The sequence below is a fragment of the Geotrypetes seraphini genome, chromosome 13 (genome assembly GCF_902459505.1).
Source record: "Geotrypetes seraphini chromosome 13, aGeoSer1.1, whole genome shotgun sequence".
In the NCBI taxonomy this organism is placed as follows: domain Eukaryota; kingdom Metazoa; phylum Chordata; class Amphibia; order Gymnophiona; family Dermophiidae; genus Geotrypetes; species Geotrypetes seraphini.
In genome coordinates, this window is record NC_047096.1 from 34,493,947 (window position 1) to 34,517,615 (window position 23,669).

At 43.5% G+C, this 23,669-nt stretch overlaps 1 protein-coding gene across 1 annotated transcript in view; it reads right to left on the reverse strand.

The window, feature by feature from the left end:
- Window positions 1–4,734: 4,734 nt before the first annotated feature.
- The window catches only part of LAYN (layilin), a 37,885-nt gene continuing 18,950 nt past the window's right edge, over window positions 4,735–23,669 (reverse strand). Inside the window, exons 3-7 of the mRNA XM_033919015.1 lie at window positions 21,231–21,388; window positions 17,453–17,494; window positions 15,341–15,421; window positions 6,879–6,981; window positions 4,735–6,530 (exon numbers count right to left, since the gene is read on the reverse strand). Coding sequence (XP_033774906.1) covers window positions 6,167–6,530; window positions 6,879–6,981; window positions 15,341–15,421; window positions 17,453–17,494; window positions 21,231–21,388 — 748 coding nt within the window. The 3' untranslated portion in view covers window positions 4,735–6,166. The remainder of the gene's footprint in view (window positions 6,531–6,878; window positions 6,982–15,340; window positions 15,422–17,452; window positions 17,495–21,230; window positions 21,389–23,669) is intronic.

Here is a 23,669-nt window from a genome sequence, read left to right on the forward strand (position 1 = left end):
AGCAATCAGGTCACAAAAAGACAGCGAAGAACTCCAGAGAGATTTGAAGCAACTTGAGAGATGGGCAGAAAATTGGCAGATGAGTTTTAATGTAGAAAAATGCAAAGTGATGCACCTGGGCAGTAAAAACAAGGAGCATGGGTACAAACTGTTAGGTATAACATTGGGGAAGAGCGATCAAGAAAAAGACCTGGGAGTACTGATAGATAGAACCCTGAAGCCATCGGCTCAATGTGCAGCGGTGGCAAAGAAAGCTAACAGGATGTTAGGCATGATAAAGAAAGGAATCACGAGTAGATCAAGGGAGGTCATAATGCCGCTTTATAGAGCAATGGTCAGACCACACCTGGAATACTGTGTCCAACACTGGTCTCCATACCTGAAGAAGGATATAACACTACTGGAGAGGGTGCAGAGGAGAGCGACGAAGCTAGTAAAAGGTATGGAGAACTTGAGCTACAAAGATCGCCTCAGAAAACTGGGACTATTCACCCTTGAGAAGAGAAGACTGAGAGGGGATCTGATAGAGACTTTTAAATTGCTAAAAGGAATTGACATAATGGAGCAAGCTCACTCACCAACAGGGGGAAAGGATGGTGAGCAAGAAACAGCGTTATTCACATTGGCAAATGTAACCCAGTCTCGGACCAGAGGTCATGGCCTGAAGCTGAGAGGGGACACGGCCAAGACAAACGTCAGAAAGTTCTGCTTCACACAGCGAGTGGTGAACGCCTGGAACTCTCTCCCGAAAGAGCTGGTGGAGGAAACCACCGTTCTAGGATTTAAGGGAAAATTGGACGCACATCTTCTTGCAGAAGACATTGAGGGATACGAGTGACATTGTATTCGCCAGGGTGAGCCGGCCTGGGCCTCCGCGTGTGCGGAACGCCGGACTAGATAGACCCCGGGTCTGATCCGGTGCAGGCATTTCTTATGTTCTTATGTTCTTATGTAAAGGACCCTCGGCCACAAGAGGGCATCCGCTCAAACTCAGGGGCGGGAAATTTCACGGCGACATCAGGAAGTATTTCTTCACAGAAAGAGTGGTTGACCGTTGGAATAAGCTTCCGGTGCAGGTGATCGAGGCCAGCAGCGTGTTGGACTTTAAGAATAAATGGGATGCCTATGTGGGATCCCTACGAGGGTCGATCTGAAGAATTGGTCACTAGGTATAGACTTAAGAGGATGGGTCAGTAGAGTGGGCAGACTTGATGGGCTATAGCCCTTTTCTGCCGTCATATTTTTATGTTTCTATGTTAATCTCTCTCATGCATATTCCATTGTGGGTATCCTGAAAACCTGACTAGCCAGATTAGACTCAATTAGAGCACTGGTCTTTTGACCTAAGGGCTGCCGCGTGAGCGGACTGCTGGGCACAATGGACCACTGGTCTGATCCAGCAGCGGCAAATCTTATGCTCTTATCACCTATGAGGTTCACTGAACCCCGCTGAAGACTAATTGCAGAACAGAGGGGTTGCAATTAAAACTGAAACTGGGGAAGATTCCATGGACAAAAGTTGTCAATCTACTAGAAGAGGGGTGGGCAAACTTTTTGACTCGTGGGCCACAATGGGTTCTTAAATTTGACAGAGGGGCTGGACCAAGAGCATCTTTATATCCCTCCATCTCTCCCATCGCCCTGTGCAACAGAACCCTTGCCATCCCTCATGCAGCAGAACCCTTGAGCATCCGTCCCCGCCTCGCAGCCAAACCATCCTTCCCTCCCATCTGAACCCCGCCAACTGTGAGCCCTACATACCTCCCTCCAGAGCAGCATCAGGCCGGCAGCACTCCAAATAGGCTGCTTCACGGCCTTCTCTCATCGGGGCCTTCTGTGTGCCGCGTTACTGATGACCGTTTCTGATGACATCATCAGTGATGTGGCAGAGGGAATTCCCCGATGAGAGAAGGCCGCAAAGCAGCCTGTTTAGAGTGCGGCCAGCCCGATGCTGCTCTGGAGGGAGGTATGTAGGGCTCACAGTTGGCGGTGTTTGGATGGTCGGCGGGCCAAATTAAAAAACTAAACAGGCCGGATATGGCTTACAGGCCGTAGTTTGCCCATGTCTGTCCTTTTGCCTTGCCTGCCTGGAATCACTCTGACCTATAGTCGTGTTGGCCTGTTCAGTTCCTGAGGAAGGGGCTTTTGCCCTGAAACCCCACTGGGTCGAGCCTTGTTGAAAGAGGACTGCACCTTAACTTTGGTCTTTGATCCAAAAAAAAAAGCTGGACTCCCCATGCTGCTATTTGACTACAGCACCTTCATTCAGCTAAATAACTGGAGGGACAAGTGACTAATTTTTTCATTCTCTGTTCAGGTCAGTGGGTTAGGCATTCAGGACATTTCAGGACAGTGAACTTTTTGTCTTCCACTTTTATATATATTTATTTATTGCACACTGTTTGCACTTGACTTGTACTTTAAAGCACACAGGAGTACCCAGATGATGGGGTGCGGCCAGCAGTGAATGGTAATCTCTGCTCAGTGTTTGCTGGCTTTGCTATTCTAAGCACCAGAGCTGTTCTTTGAGTCGCACTTTAAAGTTTTCAAACTCACGCTGAGGGTGGTCCTTATCTTAAAAACTTTCCTGCAATGTCCTAGGGCACGCCCAACTTATATTTTGGTGTCTTTAAGGATATTTTGTCTTAGGGTTTTTGCTATAGTGTCCTAGAAGAAAAACATTTTGGAATGAAGGTTAGCTAAAGCAGAAAGGGGAAGACATGCATTCACTACTGCATATAGCTCTCCTAACCCTTTTTACCATATCCCCTCATATCCCATCCTATCCTTATCCTTCCGGATCTAACCTGCTCATCCTAGTCTCTCACTATCCTAGTCATACCACATCCACCTGCCAATACTATGTTTTCTCAACATCCCATCCAACAGCCAATACTATAATCGCTCCCGTCCCATCCAAGCTGAATCCAACCTTCTCACCTTAAAACTCCTTCAGCATCCCAACCAAACTACACCAGACCTTCTAGTCCTACATTCTCTCACCATCCCATCCAAACTGAACCCAACTTTTCCATCCTATATTTTCACCATCCCACTGATGCCTAACTCAGCCTTCCCATTTCTTTCAACCCAACCTAACCATGCTCATTCAATCACATATTAAAATGGTTCTAATTGGATTGGATTTATTGCATTTGATATGCCACTTGAACATAGGTATTAAGCAGTTTAAAATACTAAATATAGGCATTGAGCTACTCTCTCTCTGTCCCGAATGGGACTGAGGTGACTGATCTAAATGGTTCAAAGGCGTTGACCTACACTAACACCTAAACATATGCCATGTAAAAAAATGAATAAAGTGCTCGGTCCTGCACACTTACTTTCTTGGACGCTGCTCTGTAGCTTTGTTGTAAATTTAAAAAATTCCAGGAGCGTCTGTTGTTTTTTCAAGCAGTTTTATGGACTAAGGATCTGAATTACGTATTCACATCTTCCAACTCCTACCAACAGTTTAGACTTGCTTTAAAAATGCTTCTCTTTGGAAGTTAGATATTTGTTCTTTATCTTTTGTGAACTGCATAGAACTTAGCGGTATTTGCGGTATGTTATGTTATGTTTGTGTCTGGTGTCCTTGGTCAGCAGAAGGGCTTCTAAAGGTCAGGAAATCAACCGATCATGTTGTCTGTATCTCTTCCTCAGCTTACCTATGCCCTCCCATCCCACATCTTCCTGAAACACAATGTTCTTCAAAAGTGTTATCGTTATTCTCATCACTTATATGCCATATAAGAGACAGTCCTCCTCCACCGAACTTAAATTCTATTCAAGACACAAAGGCAAAACAGAAGAGGCTTTGAGTTAAGACAGCAGGCATAACTGAGAAGATGTAACACAGGTGAGGTAAAATTGAGGAAGGGTCATCTTTAATGGAGTATCATATATTGGCGCATGGCAATGCTCAAGCATCCCGCATAAAAGACACCATACAGGAATAAAATCTCCTCACTGTTAGGATTTTACACTCATTGGAAATTTACAGTTAAAAAGAGAGGAGATCCGGAGAACTAGAAGTGTTCCAAAATCTTCAGGCAAACAGAAAAGCAGCTTTTTACAGTGAAAGGCAGAAATCTAAACGGTTCAAAGGAGCTGACCTACAGTAACACCTGAACATATGCCATGTAAAAACATGAATTAAGAGCTCGGTCCTGCACACTCAATTTCCTGGACACTGCTCTGTATCTGTATCCGGTGTCCTTGGCCAGCAGAAGGGCTTCTAAAGGTCAGGAAATCAATCGGTCATGTTGTACATTAACTCTTAAATACATTTCACAGATAACTAGCCTAGTATCTGCTAATATAAGGTCAGCCAACAGAAAGATGGATAAACATTCTGAAATCTGCAGTTAGCTTTTAGGTAGTAGGTACTAGGGTAGGCCCTCAGTACTAGCTTACCCCTCCTCCCCTTTTTACTGTCATCTTAGTCATAGATAATATTGAAAAAGTGGTGAATTCAGAACACGTCAGGAGCAATGTTTTAAAGGTAGTCAATTATGAGAAGCTCTAAGATTGAGGAATTTGCAATTTTATAGTTTCCAGTAGCCTTGTCTGTGTGACGCATCCTTCTTGCCTAAGGAATTCTTAGACAAAAACCTGTCCTTGAGGGTTGGGGAGAAGGGCAAATTCTATTACCACATTTATGAGACAGTAGTGCCATCTAGTGGCTTGACTAGTGTGTTATACTAATCTACCACAGAATCATAAACAAAGCAATAAGGAACATCAAAACATTTTAATAAAAATGGCAGGTATTTATTTTGGCCTATTTAACATAACATAACATAACATAAGCATGGCCTCTGCCGAGTCTTACAGAAAGTATTTGCCTCAGGGTTTGAATCCTTTGTCTATGCTTCTACGTCCCTTCTCAGTACTAGATGAGGGGTGGGGAGGGAGGCTCTATCTCCCTGTCTCTGTCAAATTTGCTAAGGGTCCCCTAGTTAGCAAATGGAGGTTACTAATCCAATCTGGCTCATAACCAGACAAAGGAGAACTCAGTCCCCATTTACCTACCTCCCATTCAAAGGTACTCAGCGCAAGAAGATGTATGATAACCTACTGGCGACGCAAGCAGCGAAACTTGGCCCCTCCATCTCCAACTTGCTGACAGCACCGAGCGACTTCAAATCATTTCGAAAAGAAATCAAAACCCTGCTTTTCAAAAAATTTATCCAGACATCATAACTCTCCCCCTTGTCCATCCCTTCCCTTGTAAAGTTCCCCCTCAAAGTCTCTACCACTCTTGTAATTTCTCCTCAAAGTCTCAATTATGTAAACAGCTCTGTAAATTGTAATATTCCTGGAAATGTCCAGTTATCTTCTGTTGTAATCCGCCTAGAACTGCAAGGTACAGGCAGAATAGAAGTCACTAATGTAATGTAATGTAATAAAAACAGTTCAGTGCTTTTAATGAGAAGGTTAAAATATGCCCTGTTCCATTCTGACTTTTATAATGGTGCTGGTTCTACTGCTCATAAACTCAGCAGCAACAAGCCTAAGAAAGTTTCCTTAATCCCTAAGCCCCTCCATTCAGCAAATAATTATATTTTTAAAGGGTAAACTTCCTGGACTCTACCTGGCTCTGGCCATTTCCTACTTCAGCACCTGCGAGATCTGCCAGTGCTGTGGGATAGAAGTTGAGAGAACAGACAAATTCAATACTTTGAGGAATATAAATAGGTTGTTCTTTCACCTCTTTATTTTAGATGTGAAACAGAGCTGTCAAATTACCCACTTCCAAGAGGGAAACTTCCTGGCCAGTCCAGGTTTTTGAAGTGGCACTCCAAAGCAATGTGGGATTTGTAGTCCCCGACTCTTCCCACAATGTTTCAGGATAGGGTTGTAAGAAATCTAAGACCTGCCAAAAATCTCCCTCCTGCAACTGGGCAACATAACAGTTCTGTGATATTCCTAACACAATATGTGGGCTTTATGTGGTGTATTATTCATCTATAATACACAAGGGCTTAAGTCTAGGCTTGGATCATTTTCTGGGAGGATAGAGTATCCAGTCTCCACACTACTCCTTGTCACTTTACTAAAATGAAACAAAGAAGGTGCGGCTATTTACCTTCAAAAAAGATCATTTGCTTTGCTTGGTTGGTTTTAATCATTGTATCCCATATGTTTACATTTGGCTTCCATTTCAATATCCATAAATCTCATTGTCCACCCAGGCAGACTCGGTGCTCCTCCCAACTCTGTCACTGCACAGCTCATATAGTTCATTGGTCACAAAGCCACTCTCTGTGCTGGCGAGTGTCACAAAGCCGCTCTCAGAGTGGTTTCCCGCCATGTTATCATAGTCTCCCGAAAGGTTGTCTTGGGGAGAGCCAGCCTCATAGGCCAGTCGGAATGATGTGTTCTTAGTGTCCGACCTGGCCCCATCCAAGTCTTCGTCCATTTGTTTTTTGATGACATTGTAGATCTCTAAGCTGGGACTATTCCTCATATGGGGAGGCATCCACATGGTATGCTCCTTAGTTCCCACTTCTGTTCTAGTTTGTCTCCTTGAGAAAAGAAGGTAGAGGTAGATCAGCTTTAAAGTAAAGGAATGGGAAGAGAAAAGGAAGGTTCGGCTATACCTTCATTCTTGCAGGGTGCATCAGCCATTCCAAGTGCAGACACTAGAATTTCTTAGGTTTGCCAACCAGCTCTAGATTTTAAGGACAAGCTTATCCATTGCTGGTTTTAACCTGCTACATGCATGGAATTGCAGTCTTGCTTTTATTAGGGAATTCCAAGGGGGAATTAGAGGTACAAGACCCTGCATGCAGTGGGATAAACCCGAGAATGATCCGCTATAAAGTCTACTGACAATCCTTAGCTTATTTGTGGTGTATTCTTGCTTTACTCACCTTCTTACAACCAGCCAAAAGCACAACACCCCTGCGGTGATCAGTACCAGGATCAAAAGAGGGACTGTAGGAACGAGGATGTAATAGATAATCCCAACATTGTCTAGGGAGGAAGGAAACAAATTATGGTTTACACGTGGAGGCTCACAGCCTGGTGATGATGAAACCCCAACAACTCCTCCCATTTTTGAACCCCAGCAAGTCTAAGGCCACAGTCCTCAATACTAAGGTTCAGACCCTCTTCCTGTGCCATATTTATATATAGATTAGATAGACAGAGATATAAGTACTGTATGGGCTGGTGATGTCAACCTATGAGCGAATCATTCTACACCACCGTGCTTTTCAATTGGGCATTAAGTTGTGCACTGTGGACTCGACAGATATCAGGGCTGTGGAGCTGATATACCAGTGCCCCGAAGAGATTCCAGAATTTTACTTTTATTTCTGAAAATTCCCTTCCTAAGTATACCCTAGAATAGATGACATGTACGTTGCGTACACAAGTGTCTTGTCAACATTATGAGCATTTGCATGCGTCAGGATACAACTGCCCAGACAAGCATCATTCTTTGACTTGAAAACTAATGGCAAGTAATTATTTATATCTTTAGGTGAAATCTGTTTTTTATTAAGCAACAAACAACAACAGGTACAAACAGCAGGCAAAGTCAAATGTAGAAAATAGGGCTCCCCTCCCCCAAGAGGACTGGATTTATTTATATCTTTTATGCAGTAGTTATCCTAACATGAGCAACAGAGCAGTCAAGGCTTTGCTACCGTTTGGATTTTATCTTTGCAAACTTGTATTTTCAGCTCTGACAGAAATTAAATTTGGAAAAAAAAAAAAAAGGGGGAACAACTGCAGATTGTGGATGATGAAATCCATGTTTGCTTTTTGACTATAGAGCTGCGTTTTGAGTTACTTTGCACTCAAAAACAAGCTCATCCAGCGCATTGATTAGCAATTCTATTCCATCAAGTTTACCCACTCTTCTTTACTAACGTGTAGCGCGGGTTTTAGCGCTGGCAGCGGCGGTAACTGCTCCGACACTCGTAGAATTCCTATGAGCGTCGGAGCAGTTCCTGCCGCTGCCGGGGCTAAAACCCACGCTATGCGTCAGTAAAGGAGGGGGTTAGTTTCACCTTTGCTACAATCACCCATACATAGCTTAAAGAACATTAATTAACGCTCAAATTTGATTTTTAGTTGGTTTTGCAATTTTATTATTTCAATTATAATGTGCCGTGAAAAACATTTGCTCCGTTTAGTGTGCCAGAGCTAAAAAAAAGTTTGAGAGACACCGATATAACAAATTTTTGACTCTTGACTCTTCTATTTTTCTACTGTCTGACTTTGACTCCTAAAATTTTTTGTCCTGGATCTAAAGTGCTGGTAAATATAAAACTTATATTTACCAATACTTTAGATCCATGATGAAGATATATAAATATAAAATGCTAAAATTTACCACATATTATAGGTTTGTTTGGTTTTTTTTAAAAAAAATTTGAAGCTTGAGTTGGAACATTTTCCCCGACAGCCCTAGCAGATATGGCTTCTGGTCACTGAACAGCCATATAAAAAGTAAGTGAGAACCCTCGTATTCTTCTGAGAATTATACTTTAAAACATACATCGTTATTCTTTCTATGTTTCAAGGGAAAATTTTGACAGGGTTCTTATTCAAGACATTCAACGCGTGTCTGTTGTAAGTCTACAGTATATTATAAAGACAGCTTTGGCACCTTGGCCCTGATTCTATAAAATATGCCTAAAGTTAGTTGCCTGGATCAGCCTGACTAGCCAATCTAGGCGCCTAACTTAATTTTCTTAGTTGGCTTAATTAGCGCTGATAATTGAAGCCAATCCATTATAAATCCATTAAAAATTAATTAGCCAGTAGGCATCTACACTGAGACATCTACCATGGTTAGGGGCAGATTCAAGGCAGATTTTGGGTGTGGTTTGACTTAGGTGCACTCATTTAGGCCAAGAAAACCCTGTCCTAAATGGCAGTGTGCCTAAGGATTCAACGTTTACCGGCTCCTAAGACTGCTTAGGCACCACTAGGCATGATTCTGTAAAGAGTGCCTAGCGGATGAATGACAATCGTGCTGAACGGCACCTACGAGTTAGGCATTTTTTAATAGATTCAGACCCCTCGCACCTAGACCACTGCAACTCGCTACTCTTAGGCCTTCCGCTTAGCCATCTCACTGCCCTCCAATCCTTCCAGAATTTGGCTGCATGACTCATATTCTGGGAGAGCCACTATACTCACGTTACCCCTCTCCTATAGTCAATTCATTGGCTTCCCATCCATTTCAAATTCTCATCCCAATTCAAATCCCTCTTACCTACAAATGCACTCACTCAGCTGCCCCTCACTATGGGCTCCTTTTACAAAGGCACGCTAGGGCCTTAACGCGCGCAATAGCGCACGTTAAATTCCCGAGCGCGTTAGCCACTACCGCCTCCTTTTTAGGAAGCCATCAATTTTCAGCTAGAGCGCGCGGTAATTTTGTGTGCGCGCTAAAAACCCTAGCACGCCTTCGGAAAAGGAGCCCTATCTCTTTTCATTTATCTCTCCCTTTGTACCCCCCCAACCCCCCCGCTCAGCTGGTAAGTCCCTTCTATCTGTGCTCTTCTCTTCAACTGCCAGCTCCAGACTCCGTCCCTTCTACCGTGCTGTGCTGTATGTTTTGAATAAGCTGCCCGAATCCCTACAGCAGGCTCCATCTCTTGCAGTGTTCAAGGCCCACCTCTTTGAGACTGCTTCCGACTCCTAACTCTTCTCACTTGGGTTTTGCAACCCCAGCCCATCGGCGCTCGTTAACAAGGTAGGAACCTCTTTTACCCAATTAACTAGCATGAATATGAACCTCCAAAACTCCGTCTCTGCTTTATCCAAACTCTGAAAATTGTGCTGGTTCTAGGGGGGTAATGGTATCGCATCTTTTTCGGACAGCTAGGGCTGCCACTTTGGTGGAAAATGCTATTAAACTTCTAGTACGATGGTACATTACCCCAGTTTTAATCAGGAAATATACTAAGCAGAGTGATGCTACTTGTTGGAAAGGATGTGGTGAAAGAGGTACATTCTATCATATGTGATGGGAATGTCAAGGGGTCCAGAAGTTTTAGGAGCATGTTTTTGAGTATGGAAGCAGATTAATTCAGATTCCACTTAAGCGAAATCCTGAAAGGGCATTGTAGGGAGTAAGAATATAAGGTTTAACCCTTTCTCAATCTAAACTTTTGGATTTGGCATTTATAGCTGCCAGAATGACATTAGCTTAGCAATGGCGTATGTTGTACCTACTTTGAAAGATGTGAGGAAATGCTTAGGAATAGTGTGCGAAAAATATAGACTTTCGGCCCTTTTAACTAATCAATGGGCAAAATTTAATGATATATGGGAGACATATTGAATTAGAAAAAGAAGCTTAATGAATCTTATTCATATAGTTTTGGAACCAGGTCCCCTGGGGGTGGGGGGAGGCGAGATAGGGAATGGGACTGTTTAATTGCAGTATTGATAAGATGTGTTATTCTTATTAGCTTATTAAGTTTATGAATTATTTTCAATGCTAATTGTGCCTTGTATTGAGATTATTGTATTAAAATTATTAAATAACATTAAAAAAAAAAAAAAAAGAAAAGAAAATTGGGCTGGTTCTAAAATTGGGGCATCAATGATGTGTGCATTGGTACCTGCTTTAAAGCCAGTGCAAAAACGTGAAAAGTTGACGTAGAGGTTGACGGAATATCAGTTTCAGATTCAGCACCAAAACTGAGCTGAAATCCAGGTTTGGGTTTTGGCTGAAACTACCAGTGCATTTTCAGCTGAAACTGAAACTCTCTGCCCTCCTGCTTATGATTATTCTCTGCCCAACCACCCTCCTCTCCACTCCTAAAGAAAGTGAGTCCCCCAACCATCAGTAGGCCCTCCATTGGACTATCTTGATAGAAACATAGAAACATAGAAATAGACGGCAGATAAGGGCCACGGCCCATCAAGTCTGCCCACTCCAGTGATCCTCGCTATCTATCTTTGCGGATAGATCCCACATGTCTATCCCATCTGGCCTTAAAATCCGCCACACTGGTGGCCTCAATAACCCGAAGTGGAAGACTATTCCAGCGATCAACCACCCTTTCAGTGAAGAAGAACTTCCTAGTGTCACTGTGCAGTTTCCCGCCCCTGATTTTCCACGAATGCCCCCTTGTTGCCGCGGGACCCTTGAAGAAGAAGATGTCTTCTTCCACCTTGATGCGGCCCGTGAGATATTTGAATGTCTCGATCATATCTCCCCTCTCTCGACGCTCCTCGAGTGAGTAGAGCTGCAAATTCCCCCAACCGCTCCTCGTACGGGAGCTCCCTGAGTCCCGAGGACCATCCTGGTGGCCATTCTCTGGACCGACTCCAGTCTCAGCACATCCTTGCGGTAATGCGGCCTCCAGAATTGCACACAGTACTCCAGGTGCGATCTCACCATGGATCTATATAGTGGCATAATGACTTCAGGTTTACGGCTGATGAAACTCCTGCGTATGCAACCTATGATTTGCCTTGCTTTGGATGAAGCTTGCTCCACTTGGTTTGCCGACTTCATGTCTTCCCTGACAATCACTCCCAAGTCTCTTTCTGCTACAGTTCTTGTCAGGATCTCGCCATTTAGGGTGTAGATCTTGCATGGATTCTGGCTTCCCAGGTGCATGACTTTGCATTTTTTGGCATTGAAACTGAGTTGCCAGGACCTAGACCAGTGCTCCAGCAGAAGTAAGTCATGCACCATATCGTGATGGTCTAGTTGTTTCTTCAGGGGCAGGAAAGAACCCCACTCTTTCCTGCCCAGTGTTGCTGCTGGTTTAAAAAGCCTGCCGAGACTGCCATGGGAGGTCCCAGCAACAATTTTGAGATTTGCACCGGAATAAGCAAGGCGGCTTGTTAACGTAGACCCAGGGAGGGCTCACTGATGCTCAAAGGCCTCAGAGGGTCCTGTGGCCCAGAGAAACCAATTTTCCACCAGGTGTGTGTGTTGGGGGCAAGCACGACATATTTGGTTTTGGCTTCATTTCTGGCCAGAATAAAGTCACACATTTTAGTCACAGATTAGGTTTCAGGCAGAACTAGGGTTACCAACTTTTGCATATTGAAAAAGAGGACACATGGCTCGTTCCAACCCTGCCCCCCCAACACCAGCTCCACGCAAAACCTCATCTCTTCGGCCCGAGTCTGGAGTGATGACATCACATGCATGTATGTATGTGACATCACCGTGTCACATCCACGCATGCACAGATGCACTCCAGACTTGGCCCCGATCTGAACAGCGTTTGAAAACCTGGACAAAGTGCTGGATTTTGAAAAGCCGTCTGGACAGTCCTCTGGTTTCAGCTTCTTTTCTGATGTAGGTAAAAGTGTTCAGGCTTTGACCAGCATAGACTCTTTTATCCACAAGGGTGGTGGGCAGTTTTTAGCAGGGATGTTTAGCTGTAGAAAAAGCTCTGAATTTCCTTAGGGAGTACAGTTTACTAAAGAATCTAACTAGCTTTAAAGAGAGTTTGGCTAGGTTTTTAGAGTGAGACATTGCCTCCATGCAGTTCATTAAAGGGTATGCACATGAGAAAAAGTCACATGAGTCACATGAGAAAATGGCATGAGTCGCATGAGAAAGTCACATGAGTCACATGAGAAAAAGACATTCTTGGGGTCATTTAAGGTTGGGGAAAAAACTATGCAGGCAATATTCGGTCTGGGGCAGTTGGAATTTCATTGGCCACCGCTGGCTGAATTAGACTTGAATATTCAGTGTTGGCCCCTGGCCCAATACCAGCACTGAATATCTATGGCCCAATACCAGCACTGGGGCAGCCAGTTGGAGTTAGCTGGGTATTGTCGGTATACAACAAAGCTGTTCTAAATTAACTGGAAATTATCTGGGTACAACCATTGAATATTGGCAATACCTGTGTAACTCCTGGGTCCAATTCTGCCCCTGGGCTGCCTCAGCACTAACTGGATAGTGCTACAGTGGGTCTACCCAAATATTTAGTAGCGGTATGTGGATATGTGCCTCTGAATATCTGGGTTTGGCCCAATCAGCATGTTTCAACTGGCAAGAATCTCTTCTGCTCCCTTAAATCACTTTAAATATCAACTCATAGATGTATGGCTGTTTTTATAGTAGTTGAACACTAGAGGGAGCTCTAGACCATGTAGCAGAGCTCTGTAAAAAAAGCGAATGGTATGGGAACACTAGTCCTTCTTCTACGAAACCGCACTAGCAGTTTTTAGCGCATAGAGCCGCGCTGAATGGCCCGCACTGCTCCCGATGCTCACTGAGTTCGTATGAGCATCGGGAGCAGTGCGGGCCATTCAGCGTGACTCTCTTTGCTAAAAAACGCTAGCGTGGTTTCGTAGAAGAGGGGGTGGGAGTTGTGTTTTGGGGAGACCTGAATTAACATGAAGTGAGCTCACAGAGAGAAGCAGTCTCAGCCCCATTATCAAGGCAATTTGGCACCTGTGGATAATTAGACAATCTGAAAAATAAAACAAAACATAAAGACAAAAAACAAATAAAAGAAAGCCAGACTATTTGCAAAGAGAGGACTATTTGCAAAGAGAGGTTTTATTTTTTTAATATTGTAATTTAAGTTGCCCTTTTCCCTAATGTTTTAATGTCAATTAGCAGTATATGTGATATATGTGGATTTTATTATTTTATCCGATTTTTATCTGATGTAAATCGCATTGAAATGAGATTTTGCGATCTAATCAAAGAATTTATTAAACTTGAAACTTGGAAGCTCCAGTGGCCAAGCCTGAAGTAAAGTTTTAGGAAACCCCCCCCCCACTTAGATGGGGAATATTTGAAGCTTAATTGCCAGAAACTGTAATAAAGGTAGGAACTTAAATGCTGTTCTTGGTTTATGTTTAAGTAGGGTTACTAGATTTTACTTACATACGGCTGTAGGACAGGTCAAAGGTCAGGATTCATATTTAGATGTCCATGTGCTGCAGTGGTATGACAAAGCTAGAGAAACTATGAAACACTTGTGTTCAGAGAATTGTGGAAACTACACCAAAGGTTTGCTAAAACACACAAGTGCATGATGAAAACAGAATTTTGAATGATGTATATAACTAGTTTAGGCTCAAATGTGTGAGCTTGAAATCTTTTGGTGGTCCGTAGAGCTTTCTCATATTCACACCGTGGCCCTTTACATGAAAAAAGTTGAAGACCAGTGCTTAGGGTATGAGGAAAGTCTTTTGGATTAAGTTGTGCAAGTGGTTATCTAAAATGGTGGAATGTTAAATGTGGAAAGTTGTTAATAGGAAGTCCCCAGAAAAGTTTTAATTTTGACATGGAAATAAAGCATGTAAACAGTGGTGCAGCGAGGGTAGGAGATGCCCGTGGCGGTGGTGCCCCCTTATGCCCTCCTATCTGCCCCTGCTCCTACCACGCTAACCCACACACCCTTATCTCCACCTACCCCCCTGCTTCTTCTGCGCCCCCACGTCATACTTGCGCTCTCCCTCCCCAGCACCATACTTCTTTAAATCTTCACCAGCGTGAGCAGGTTCTCTGGCCTGCTGCTCACGCTGTCTTTGGTTTCCCCCTCTGGAGTCACTTCCTGGCACCATGACCCAGAAATGATTTCAGAGGAAGCCAGGCCAGCGTGTGCAGCAGGCTAGAGCAGTTGCTCACACTGGTGGAGATTTTAAAGAGGTATTGGGGGGGGGTCGCGGAAAAGGGAGGGCATGAGCTTGGCATGAGGAGGAGGAGAGGTGCTGGTGCCCCCCCCACCGAGATGGTGCTCGGGGCAGTCCGTCCCCCTGCCCCCTCCCTCTTACTATGCCACTCCATGTGTCCTATTCATTTAAGGTAAAGGAGTTTAGTGCCAAGATCCTGTCCCAGACAACTAATCTAGAAGGGATTTCTAGCATAATAAATAATTTTCAAATATATGCATTTAATTTCTCCAGCATACCTCACAGATAAAGCAGAACCAAAGTGCACAGTGAATCTACTGACGGCATCCCTCGACTATAAGACTTTTAGAAAAGAAATAAAGACCATAGTCTTCAAGAAAACTCTGAAAAAAGAAATAATACCGCAAGTCTCAAACTCCACCTCTCACTAAAGCCAACTACCCCAAACAAATAACCTTACCCATTTCTTACTCTTTTTGAAAATGACCAATTTTTTTTTTTTGTAAGTTCTTGTTGTAATACATCTTGGATAATTCTTTTGTAATCCGCCTTGAACTGCAAGGTAATGGCGGAATAGAAATCCCTAATGTAATGTAATGTTTGTGATGTGTGTAATTTCTCTTTGAAAATTCGCTTACACTTGAGGAGGTGCATAACTGCTTTTATATGTTGTCACTAGATGGCTGAATGAAAACTACTCTTTATCTGTGACAGAAGTAACACTTGTAACCAACAGTACCTTTGACTTCCTTCACTGTTATGTTTCTTTCTTCTTTAACAGGTTCTTCTGGGTATTTGGGTCTTAACGGCACAGTTATATCTAAGGATGGAGAGATGAAGGTAAAGACAAAGTCATAAACAGTTTCTGGACCTTTTCTTCAGTGCGACAGCACATACGGCACAGAGAGGGTCCCTGGCATGTTAGAGTCACAGTAAAATGGGGTTTAAGGGGACCTTCAAGGGGTCAACAAGTCCTGATCCTTAGCCGCCATGCAGGATGCACTGTAAGTAAATCATCCCAGGTAGGTATATGTTTAACCCAGTGGTCTCAAACTCACGATACGCCAGGTACTATTTTGAGGCCCTCAGTATTTTTATCATAATCACAAAAATAAAACAAAACAGTTTCTTATTAAGACTTAGCTAAAAGGAAAGATTCATAAACTATTGTCATTTCTTTAATAAGACATTAATTCTTTTTTCTGAGGCCCTCCAGGTACCTACAACTCCCAAATGTGGCCCTGCAAAGGGTTTGAGTTTGAGACCACTGGCCTATAGGAAGAGGAGATGCAAATGTTAAGAGCCTTAGCCAATAGGGAGAGGAGGAGATAGTGGATGCTTTGGATGGGCCATTTATCTGACATCATGTTACTATGTTTCCATAACCATAAAGTTTTATGACATCACAATGCAGATGTAAAGAGCCTTAGCCTATAGCAGTGATCTAATACTCGGGGCCTGGGGGCCACATGCGGCCCACCAGGTACTATTTTGAGGCCTTCGGTATGTTTATCATAATCACAAAAGTAAAATAAAACAGTTTCTTGATCATATGTCTGTTTAGCTATAAATTACAATATCATTTATTAAGAATTAGCCAAAAGGAAAGATTTATAAACTATGAAGAGTTTTACCTCATGCAAAATTGTCATTTCTTTAATAAGACATTAACTATTTTTTCTGAGGCCCTCCAAGTACCTACAAATCCAAAATGTGGTCCTGCAAAGAGTTTGAGACCACTGGTTTAACCCAATGCTTCCCACGTCTTTCCTGGGGGCACACCTTGCCAGCCAGATCTATGGGATTACCATAATGACAAAGTTTGCAAGACACTGGTTTAGAGTATGATATGCAGTTGTTTTTGCAGAATTCTGGGATAGGTGGTGTTGAGATGATTATTTAATTATCACAATCTCAGGGGAAGGGAGGAGGGCAAGTAAGGCTCATAATCTGCACAGGCTGCCCTATACCATCACACTTATCATCAGGGCCGGATTTAGATGAAAAGAGGCCCTAGGCTATTCCACTTATGAGGCCCTTTACCTCCCATTTTTAAGTTTGTAAATTACATGAGAGATAATAAAATACATCATTACTGTGATATATATCAATATGTTAAATGAAACATGTTGTTATTGGTACTAACCTTTATAAAAAATGTGACACGGATAATAAATAAAAAAAAGTCGAGAACACTTATTTGGACATTTATTCTCAGCACCATATATAGTACTTGTAACAATAACTAATCAAACATAACACACAACATTGCCCCTTCCTATGTCCATAGTGCCCCCAGTGCGTCCTTCCTCATCTCACCCCTCCTCCGATGCCCGCCTGCCTCCCATCCCCCTTCCATTGAACACCCCCCATGCCATCCTGCCTGCCTGCCTTCCATTAAACCCCCCCATCCCCCACGCCAGTCTGGGCCGCCCTGTCCTGACAGATCCACGTTTTGCCTCTCTCCCCGCGGGGCTGGGCTTTGCCCAGCTGTTTCCGGATTGACGTCTTTCCCTCCCCAATCCTCCTCCCAGGGCAAGAAAAAGAAAGGGAGAAGCCGAGTCGGCGCCCCGTTGCAGCCAGAACCAGTTCCGATCCCGAAGCGTAGAATTTCTCCTTATTTTCGGTTCAGTGTTTTAGTGTTCACTGTTTTTAGAATAGTGTAATTTTAATTTTGCTAACAATTTGAATGTAGGCCCCTCTTGATCTTGAGGCCCTAGGCTGAAGCCTAGTTAGCCTATAGGAAAATCCGGCCCTGCTTATCATGCATGTACAAAGTTCCCTTAACTCTTCTACAATGACATCCTTACTATCACACATACACATATTAGGAGAAAGTTATTTTGCTCACCAACATGAGAAGTATTCTTTTCAGGAATGGCTGTGGATCTTTCTGAAATAAGAGAAATTGCAACATATTTGTAAACTTTCAGTCAGAGCTGGATAATAATACATCCTGAAATGGATCTTAGTGTATCTCTGCCTCCTTCTGGAGAGATAATTTGAGGGCAGATTTTAGATTCAAGTAGGCAAACTGATATAAATAATCCCATCATACTAAAAACAAAACATTATGTCGATCCCCTGAATTGGCTGTAGCATTGAAGCAGGATGTTGCAGATTTGAGACGTCTCTATTCTGACAGGCCAGCAAGCCTTAGCTGTGCATTTGAGATCTGGGGAGACAAGGGAGGTTATTTGTACTGCGGTGATCCCCGGTTGATACAAGTGTGGCCTTAATGGGCCAACTTGGAGATGTGGAGGGACATTATCAATAGGACATCCAAGTCTAACTTTGGATATTTCCTGTTAAATGCCTAAAAGTTGGAAGCGCAAAAATGTCCATTTTCGAATGGGACATTCAAATAATAACCCATTTGGACGTCTTAGCTGCCAAAATGTCTAGACTGCCAGGACATCTAACTTTATTCGCCATTTTTGATCCCAAAACCGTCCAAGTTAAAAATGTCCAAATCAGCACCATTTTAGATGTGGACGGAGCCAGCATTGTAATGGACTGGCCAAATAGGCATTAGAGAGCAATGCTATGAACTTCACATACAGAGTGCCAGAAGTATCTCTCATCATAACCCCCTTCTAATATATAGTGAGCGCTCCAAAACTCCCCCCAAACCTATTATATCCACTTTCTACCACCCCAATAGCCCTTACAGCTGCAGATGGCATCCATATGGCAGTAGAGTTTTGGTGGGCTCATACTTAGCACCATAGATGTTGTGTTAGAGTACCTTATGGGTCTGGCTTCTCCTCGCTATGGTTCACTAGCCCACTAACCTGGCTACTTAAGAAACCCAAGTGATTCACTACTAGTGTTTCCCATACTAGGTGCAGCTGTTCTAGAGACAGGTATGTACTCTTTCCTTCAGATTTTTAGGGAGGTGGCAGAGGGGGAGGTTGGTTACCACTGGGGGAGTGTGTGGAGGGTCATTACTTAATCCCTTCAGTGGTCATCTGGTCAGTTTGGGTGCTTTTTTGGCACTTAGACTTTTACAAAAGAGGTGTAAGCCAAAACGTCTTAAGTTCCATCCAGGACATTTTGCAAAAGGTTTGATTATCCCCACAAGAGGTCCAAGTCTAACCCACCCATTACACGCCTCTTAATACACCCCCTTGAATCCTGGATGCAAAGCAGGTGAAACTTCTCCCTAGACAACCAGGAAAACAGTTTCAGTTAGGACATCCAAGTGCCGACTTAAGTGTTTCGGACATTTTAGTATTTTGATTATGCCCCTAAAAGTCTCCTCCAACAGTGTCGCCTGGTAGGTATGCCATTTAGGAATGGAGTGCTATAGTGAGAAAAATACGTAGATTTAAAAATGTTACGACAAAAATGTAGAAAGCGACCCTTTTTGCCTATTCTTTGTCTAACAAGGAGTCACATTGTCTGTAAAAAGTGAAGTTTAAGCCAGGCTTTTTTTCTAGGAAGAAGTGCTGGTATTCGGATCCAGGGTTCTCCTTAGAGCGGGGAAGGAAGCTGTACTGGGGTAACCACATAGGGCCCTGCCCCATGGTAGCTTTGCGCTCTGTAACCTCCTACAAAGCCTGTGAAAAGGCAGCATACTAAATATCATACAGTCCCTAAAAACACCAAAGCACATCATAGAAACATAGAAATAGACGGCAGATAAGGGCCCACGGCCCATCTAGTCTGCCCACCTTAATGTCCCTCCCCTACCTTTGCCCTGTGAATAGATCCCATGTGCCGATCCCATTTGGCCTTAAAATCAGGCACGCTGCTGGCCTCAATCACCTGTAGTGGAAGACTATTCCAGCGATCAACCACTCTTTCAGTGAAAAAGAATTTCCTGGTGTCACCTCGTAGTTTCCCGCCCCTGATTTTCAACGGATGCCCTCTTGTTGTCGTGGGACCCTTGAAAAAGAAGATATCTTCCTCCGCCTCGATGCGGCCCGTAAGATACTTGAACGTCTCGATCATGTCCCCCCTCTCTCTGCGCTCCTCGAGCGAGTATAGCTGTAATTTGTCAAGCCGTTTTTCGTATGGTAGATCCTTGAGTCCCGAGACCATCCGGGTGGCCATTCTTTGCACCGACTCCAGTCTCAGCCCATCCTTGCGATAATGCGGCCTCCAGAATTGCACACAGTATTCCAGGTGGGGCCTCACCATGGATCTATACAATGGCATAATGACTTCCGCCTTACGACTGACGAAACCCCTTCGTATGCAGCCCATGATTTGTCTTGCCTTGGACGAAGCCTGCTCCACTTGATTGGCAGACTTCATGTCCTCACTGACGATTACCCCCAAGTCTCGTTCTGCTACCGTTTTTGCTAGGATCTCGCCATTAACCCTTTCAGGACCAAGGGACATATTTGTCCCATAACTTTAAAATCCTATAAATTTTGATTGGGATAGTCTACAGTTCTAAATTTGATATGTACGGATTCCATATGATACTGCCTTTATGTAAACAAACTGGTTCCGACATTCATTCATTAGCGTCGTTGCCAGATTGACGAGAAGATTCACTTGCCACACTGTCCATAAGCCAGAAGTTTGATTTTTTAAATAAAAATAATGATATTTCACAAAAAAAATCAATTTTTTGGCATCTGCAAGCCCTTTTTACCATAAAAATGTTGTCAAAACCACAAAAATTGGCCTACGATCCTTATGGTCCTGAAAGGGTTAAGGGTATAAGACTTGCACATCCTACTGGAAAAACAGAACAAGCTAGACGGCTACAGATCCCTACAGAAATGACACATTAACAGAATCGAGTACAGTGGGGATAATACTCAGCCTGTGGAAATAGGTGCTTTCTACAATGCAGGTTGCTGCTAGCTGAACTGTGTCTGGATATTCAGCTCCAGCACCTGTTTGGGTCCCATTACTGAATATCCAGGTATCTAAGCGGTTTTACAATCAGGTACTTGAGTATATTTTTCCCTCTCTGTCCCGGTGGGCTCACAATCTATCTAACGTACCTGAGGCTATGGAGGACTGAGTGACTTGTCCAGGGTCACAAGGAGCAGCGCGGTGTTTGAACCCACAACCCCAGGGTGCTGAGGCTGTAGCTCCAACCACTGTGCCACACATTCCTCAGGTAGTTGGCAAACTGCCAGGGATTACTTGGGTACTGGCAATATTGATCTGGGGTACCTGGATGACCTCCCAATTAACTTAGGGCAATGCCGTGGCGGTCTTGCTGGATATTTAGTGGCACTATATAGACTGTTTTTTTTAATATGTAATTTTACCCTTCTTTCCTTATATGTCCGTTAGTCTGTATAATTTTAACTTTATGTTTTTAACATTGTATTAAATTTTAACTAACCCCGTATTTGTATTATTTTTCTTGTTTTTGTAAATCGCTTAGTAAATTTAAATAAGCGATTCAACAAATTTTGAATAAACTTGAAACTTGAAACTGTGCAGCTAAAAATCTGGGGATCACCTTGTTAGTGGGAGATAACCAGGCAAGAGCCTCTCCTACAAAGTTATCTCCCACTGAATATCAGCTCCTGTCTTGGTTAAACAACCTTAAAGTACTAGGCGAAAACATAAGCAAGTTAGTCTGCAGGAAACATTTTAAAAAGTGTCTGTTTCCAGTTAACTAGAGGGCATTAGAGCACATTTGATTTCTTTACCCAGGGAATATTTGCATATGAAATTATTTCTCATGTTGCATCGGTCATCATTCCACTGAAACATGTAGGGCCCACCCACACCGGCAGCTGCAGAGGGCTGATGGTACATCACCACACACACTTCACTCCCGCATGAGGGCTCATCCACATACCAGTTCCTGTTAAAAAAAAATAATAATAATAATTGGGAGACAGGGAAGGAAGATATAAAAGACCAGAAATTGCATCATGCAATTGACATTTTTGGTCCAGTTCCACAGTCTTTGTTTTATGTCATACAGCAGGCAAGGCAATCTGATACCTAAGGACGTGTGGACCCCCCCTGTTGCAATGCCACTTCTGGCTGCCTGGGACTCAAGATGATGAGGTCTTTCTTACATTTACAGTTATTAAAAATTACAGTATATATTGTATTGTTTTACAGTGTGAATGTGGATGGTGCTAAAAGATAAGGGGTAATTTTGTATAGCAGGGGAATAGCTTGGGTGGAGTTTTGATGCACATGGGAATTTATAAAATATCCTCCATAGGCAGCAGAATGCTTTTTGTTTGGGGGGGGGGGGGGGGAGAGAGCCCAAAATCTCTGCTCTACATCTCTCTCTCTAGCTTCCAGTTCCCCCACCTACCTCCTCCCCGGCCACTGTCATTTTAAATATTCAGGCAGCTGTCAGCAGCAATGAGAGGGCCCGCTGCTGTCAGCCTGTCCCAGAAGTCTTCATTCTGCAGCAACTGGACACTGCAGAATGGGGAATGCTGATGGCAGCAGGCTCACTTGTTGCCGCTGATGGCTGCCTGAAGATTTAAAATGACAGCGGCTGGGGATAGGGTGGGTGCACGGCCCCTGAGGCCACTCCCATTCCAATGCCCATGGATTGTCCAAAGCTGGGTGTGCAGGGCAGATCTACACACAAATTAATGCTAAGGTGTCAAAATCAGTAATTGACATTAATTGGCACCAAGTTGGATTTGCGTGCTATTCTATAATACTGTGCGCCTAAATTGTCTCGCGTGCAACCCAAAAAGGGGGCATGGCCATGGGTGGATCGGGGAATTCCCATAATTTAGGCACAGTGTTATAGAATACAGTACTTCTCCCAATAGTAACGGGAGTAACGTTCCAGGAACCCCCCACGAATATTAAAAAAAAATGCAAATACAGTTTCTCGCCTGGGGAGGCAGCAGATGGTAGTTGGAGGGGCAGGATAGGGCAGCTGAAGCGCCAGCGAGTGAGGGAAATCACTCGTGGTATGCTCCGACCGCCTCTTCCTGCACTAAAGTCAGGCTTCACCAATCAGGAGCTGCTTTGACACGCAGCTCCTGATTGGTGAAGCCGAATTTTAGCACAGGAAGTCCCAGTCAGAGAATACCACGAATGACCGGGACTGCGAACCACGAATGACCTGGGGGACACTGTACCAGGGTTGTGTGCCCAACCTGCACGCCCGGATTTACATCACTTTTCAGCAGAAGCAAGTCCTCATGCACAAAGTTGGGTGTTGGAATCCGTGCTGCTATTCCATAATGCCCTGTATTGTAAACTGTATGCCCTGAGACGCTGGAAAGGAGGAGGAGAAGCACCAGTGCTGGTTGACTGCTTACAGAACATAGCTCTCGTGGCGAGAGGCACGTCCTTTAGGGAGCAGCGCAGAGTATTTAGTGTGCCGGTCTGCGCTGAAAAACGCTAGTGCAGTTTTGTAAAAGGGGGGAGGGGGATTAATTAATTTACAGTATTTTAAACCAGTTAACATTGTTTGAATGTTCAGCCACAGCTAAGGACTGAGGGCTCTCCAAAGCCACGGTAGCAATTCTCCAAAGCCCTTAGGAATTGGATGGACTTCAGTGCATTTGCTTTAGGGGGATTCACTATTGCGACTCTGTAAAAAGTTTGAGCAGAATATCCAGTTAAAAGTAATGACACAAATATTTAAAACAAGTATTATTACTTACCGAGGATGCTGAAAATATTGTACTTTTAAACTATGGGCTCTTTTTATCAAGGTGCGGTAGGCGGTTAATGCGCGGAATACCGCGCGTTCAACCGCCAGCCGCACTAGTCGCTAATGCCTCCACTGACGAGACGTTAGTTTTTTAACTTGCCGCGGGGGTTAGCGTGTGATGAAATGTCCGACGCACTAACCCCCGTAGCGCACCTTGATAAAAGGAAAATGTTTATTAACAAAGAACTCAAGAAGATGAGGAAAAAAAAGGTGAACTTGCTGGATTTAACTAAATTCCTTGAGAAAAACAAAAAAGACTGTGGATAAGATGTTCTGAAAATGATTTATTTCTCTATTACATTTGTATTTGTATTTTTTTTTTATTTTATTGTGAAGAGAAATAAATCATTTTCAGAACATCTTATCCACAGTCTTTTTTTGTTTTTCTTGTTGGATTCATTTGATTGTGCACTGCTGGGTCTTTCTTTTGTTTTTTTGTTGT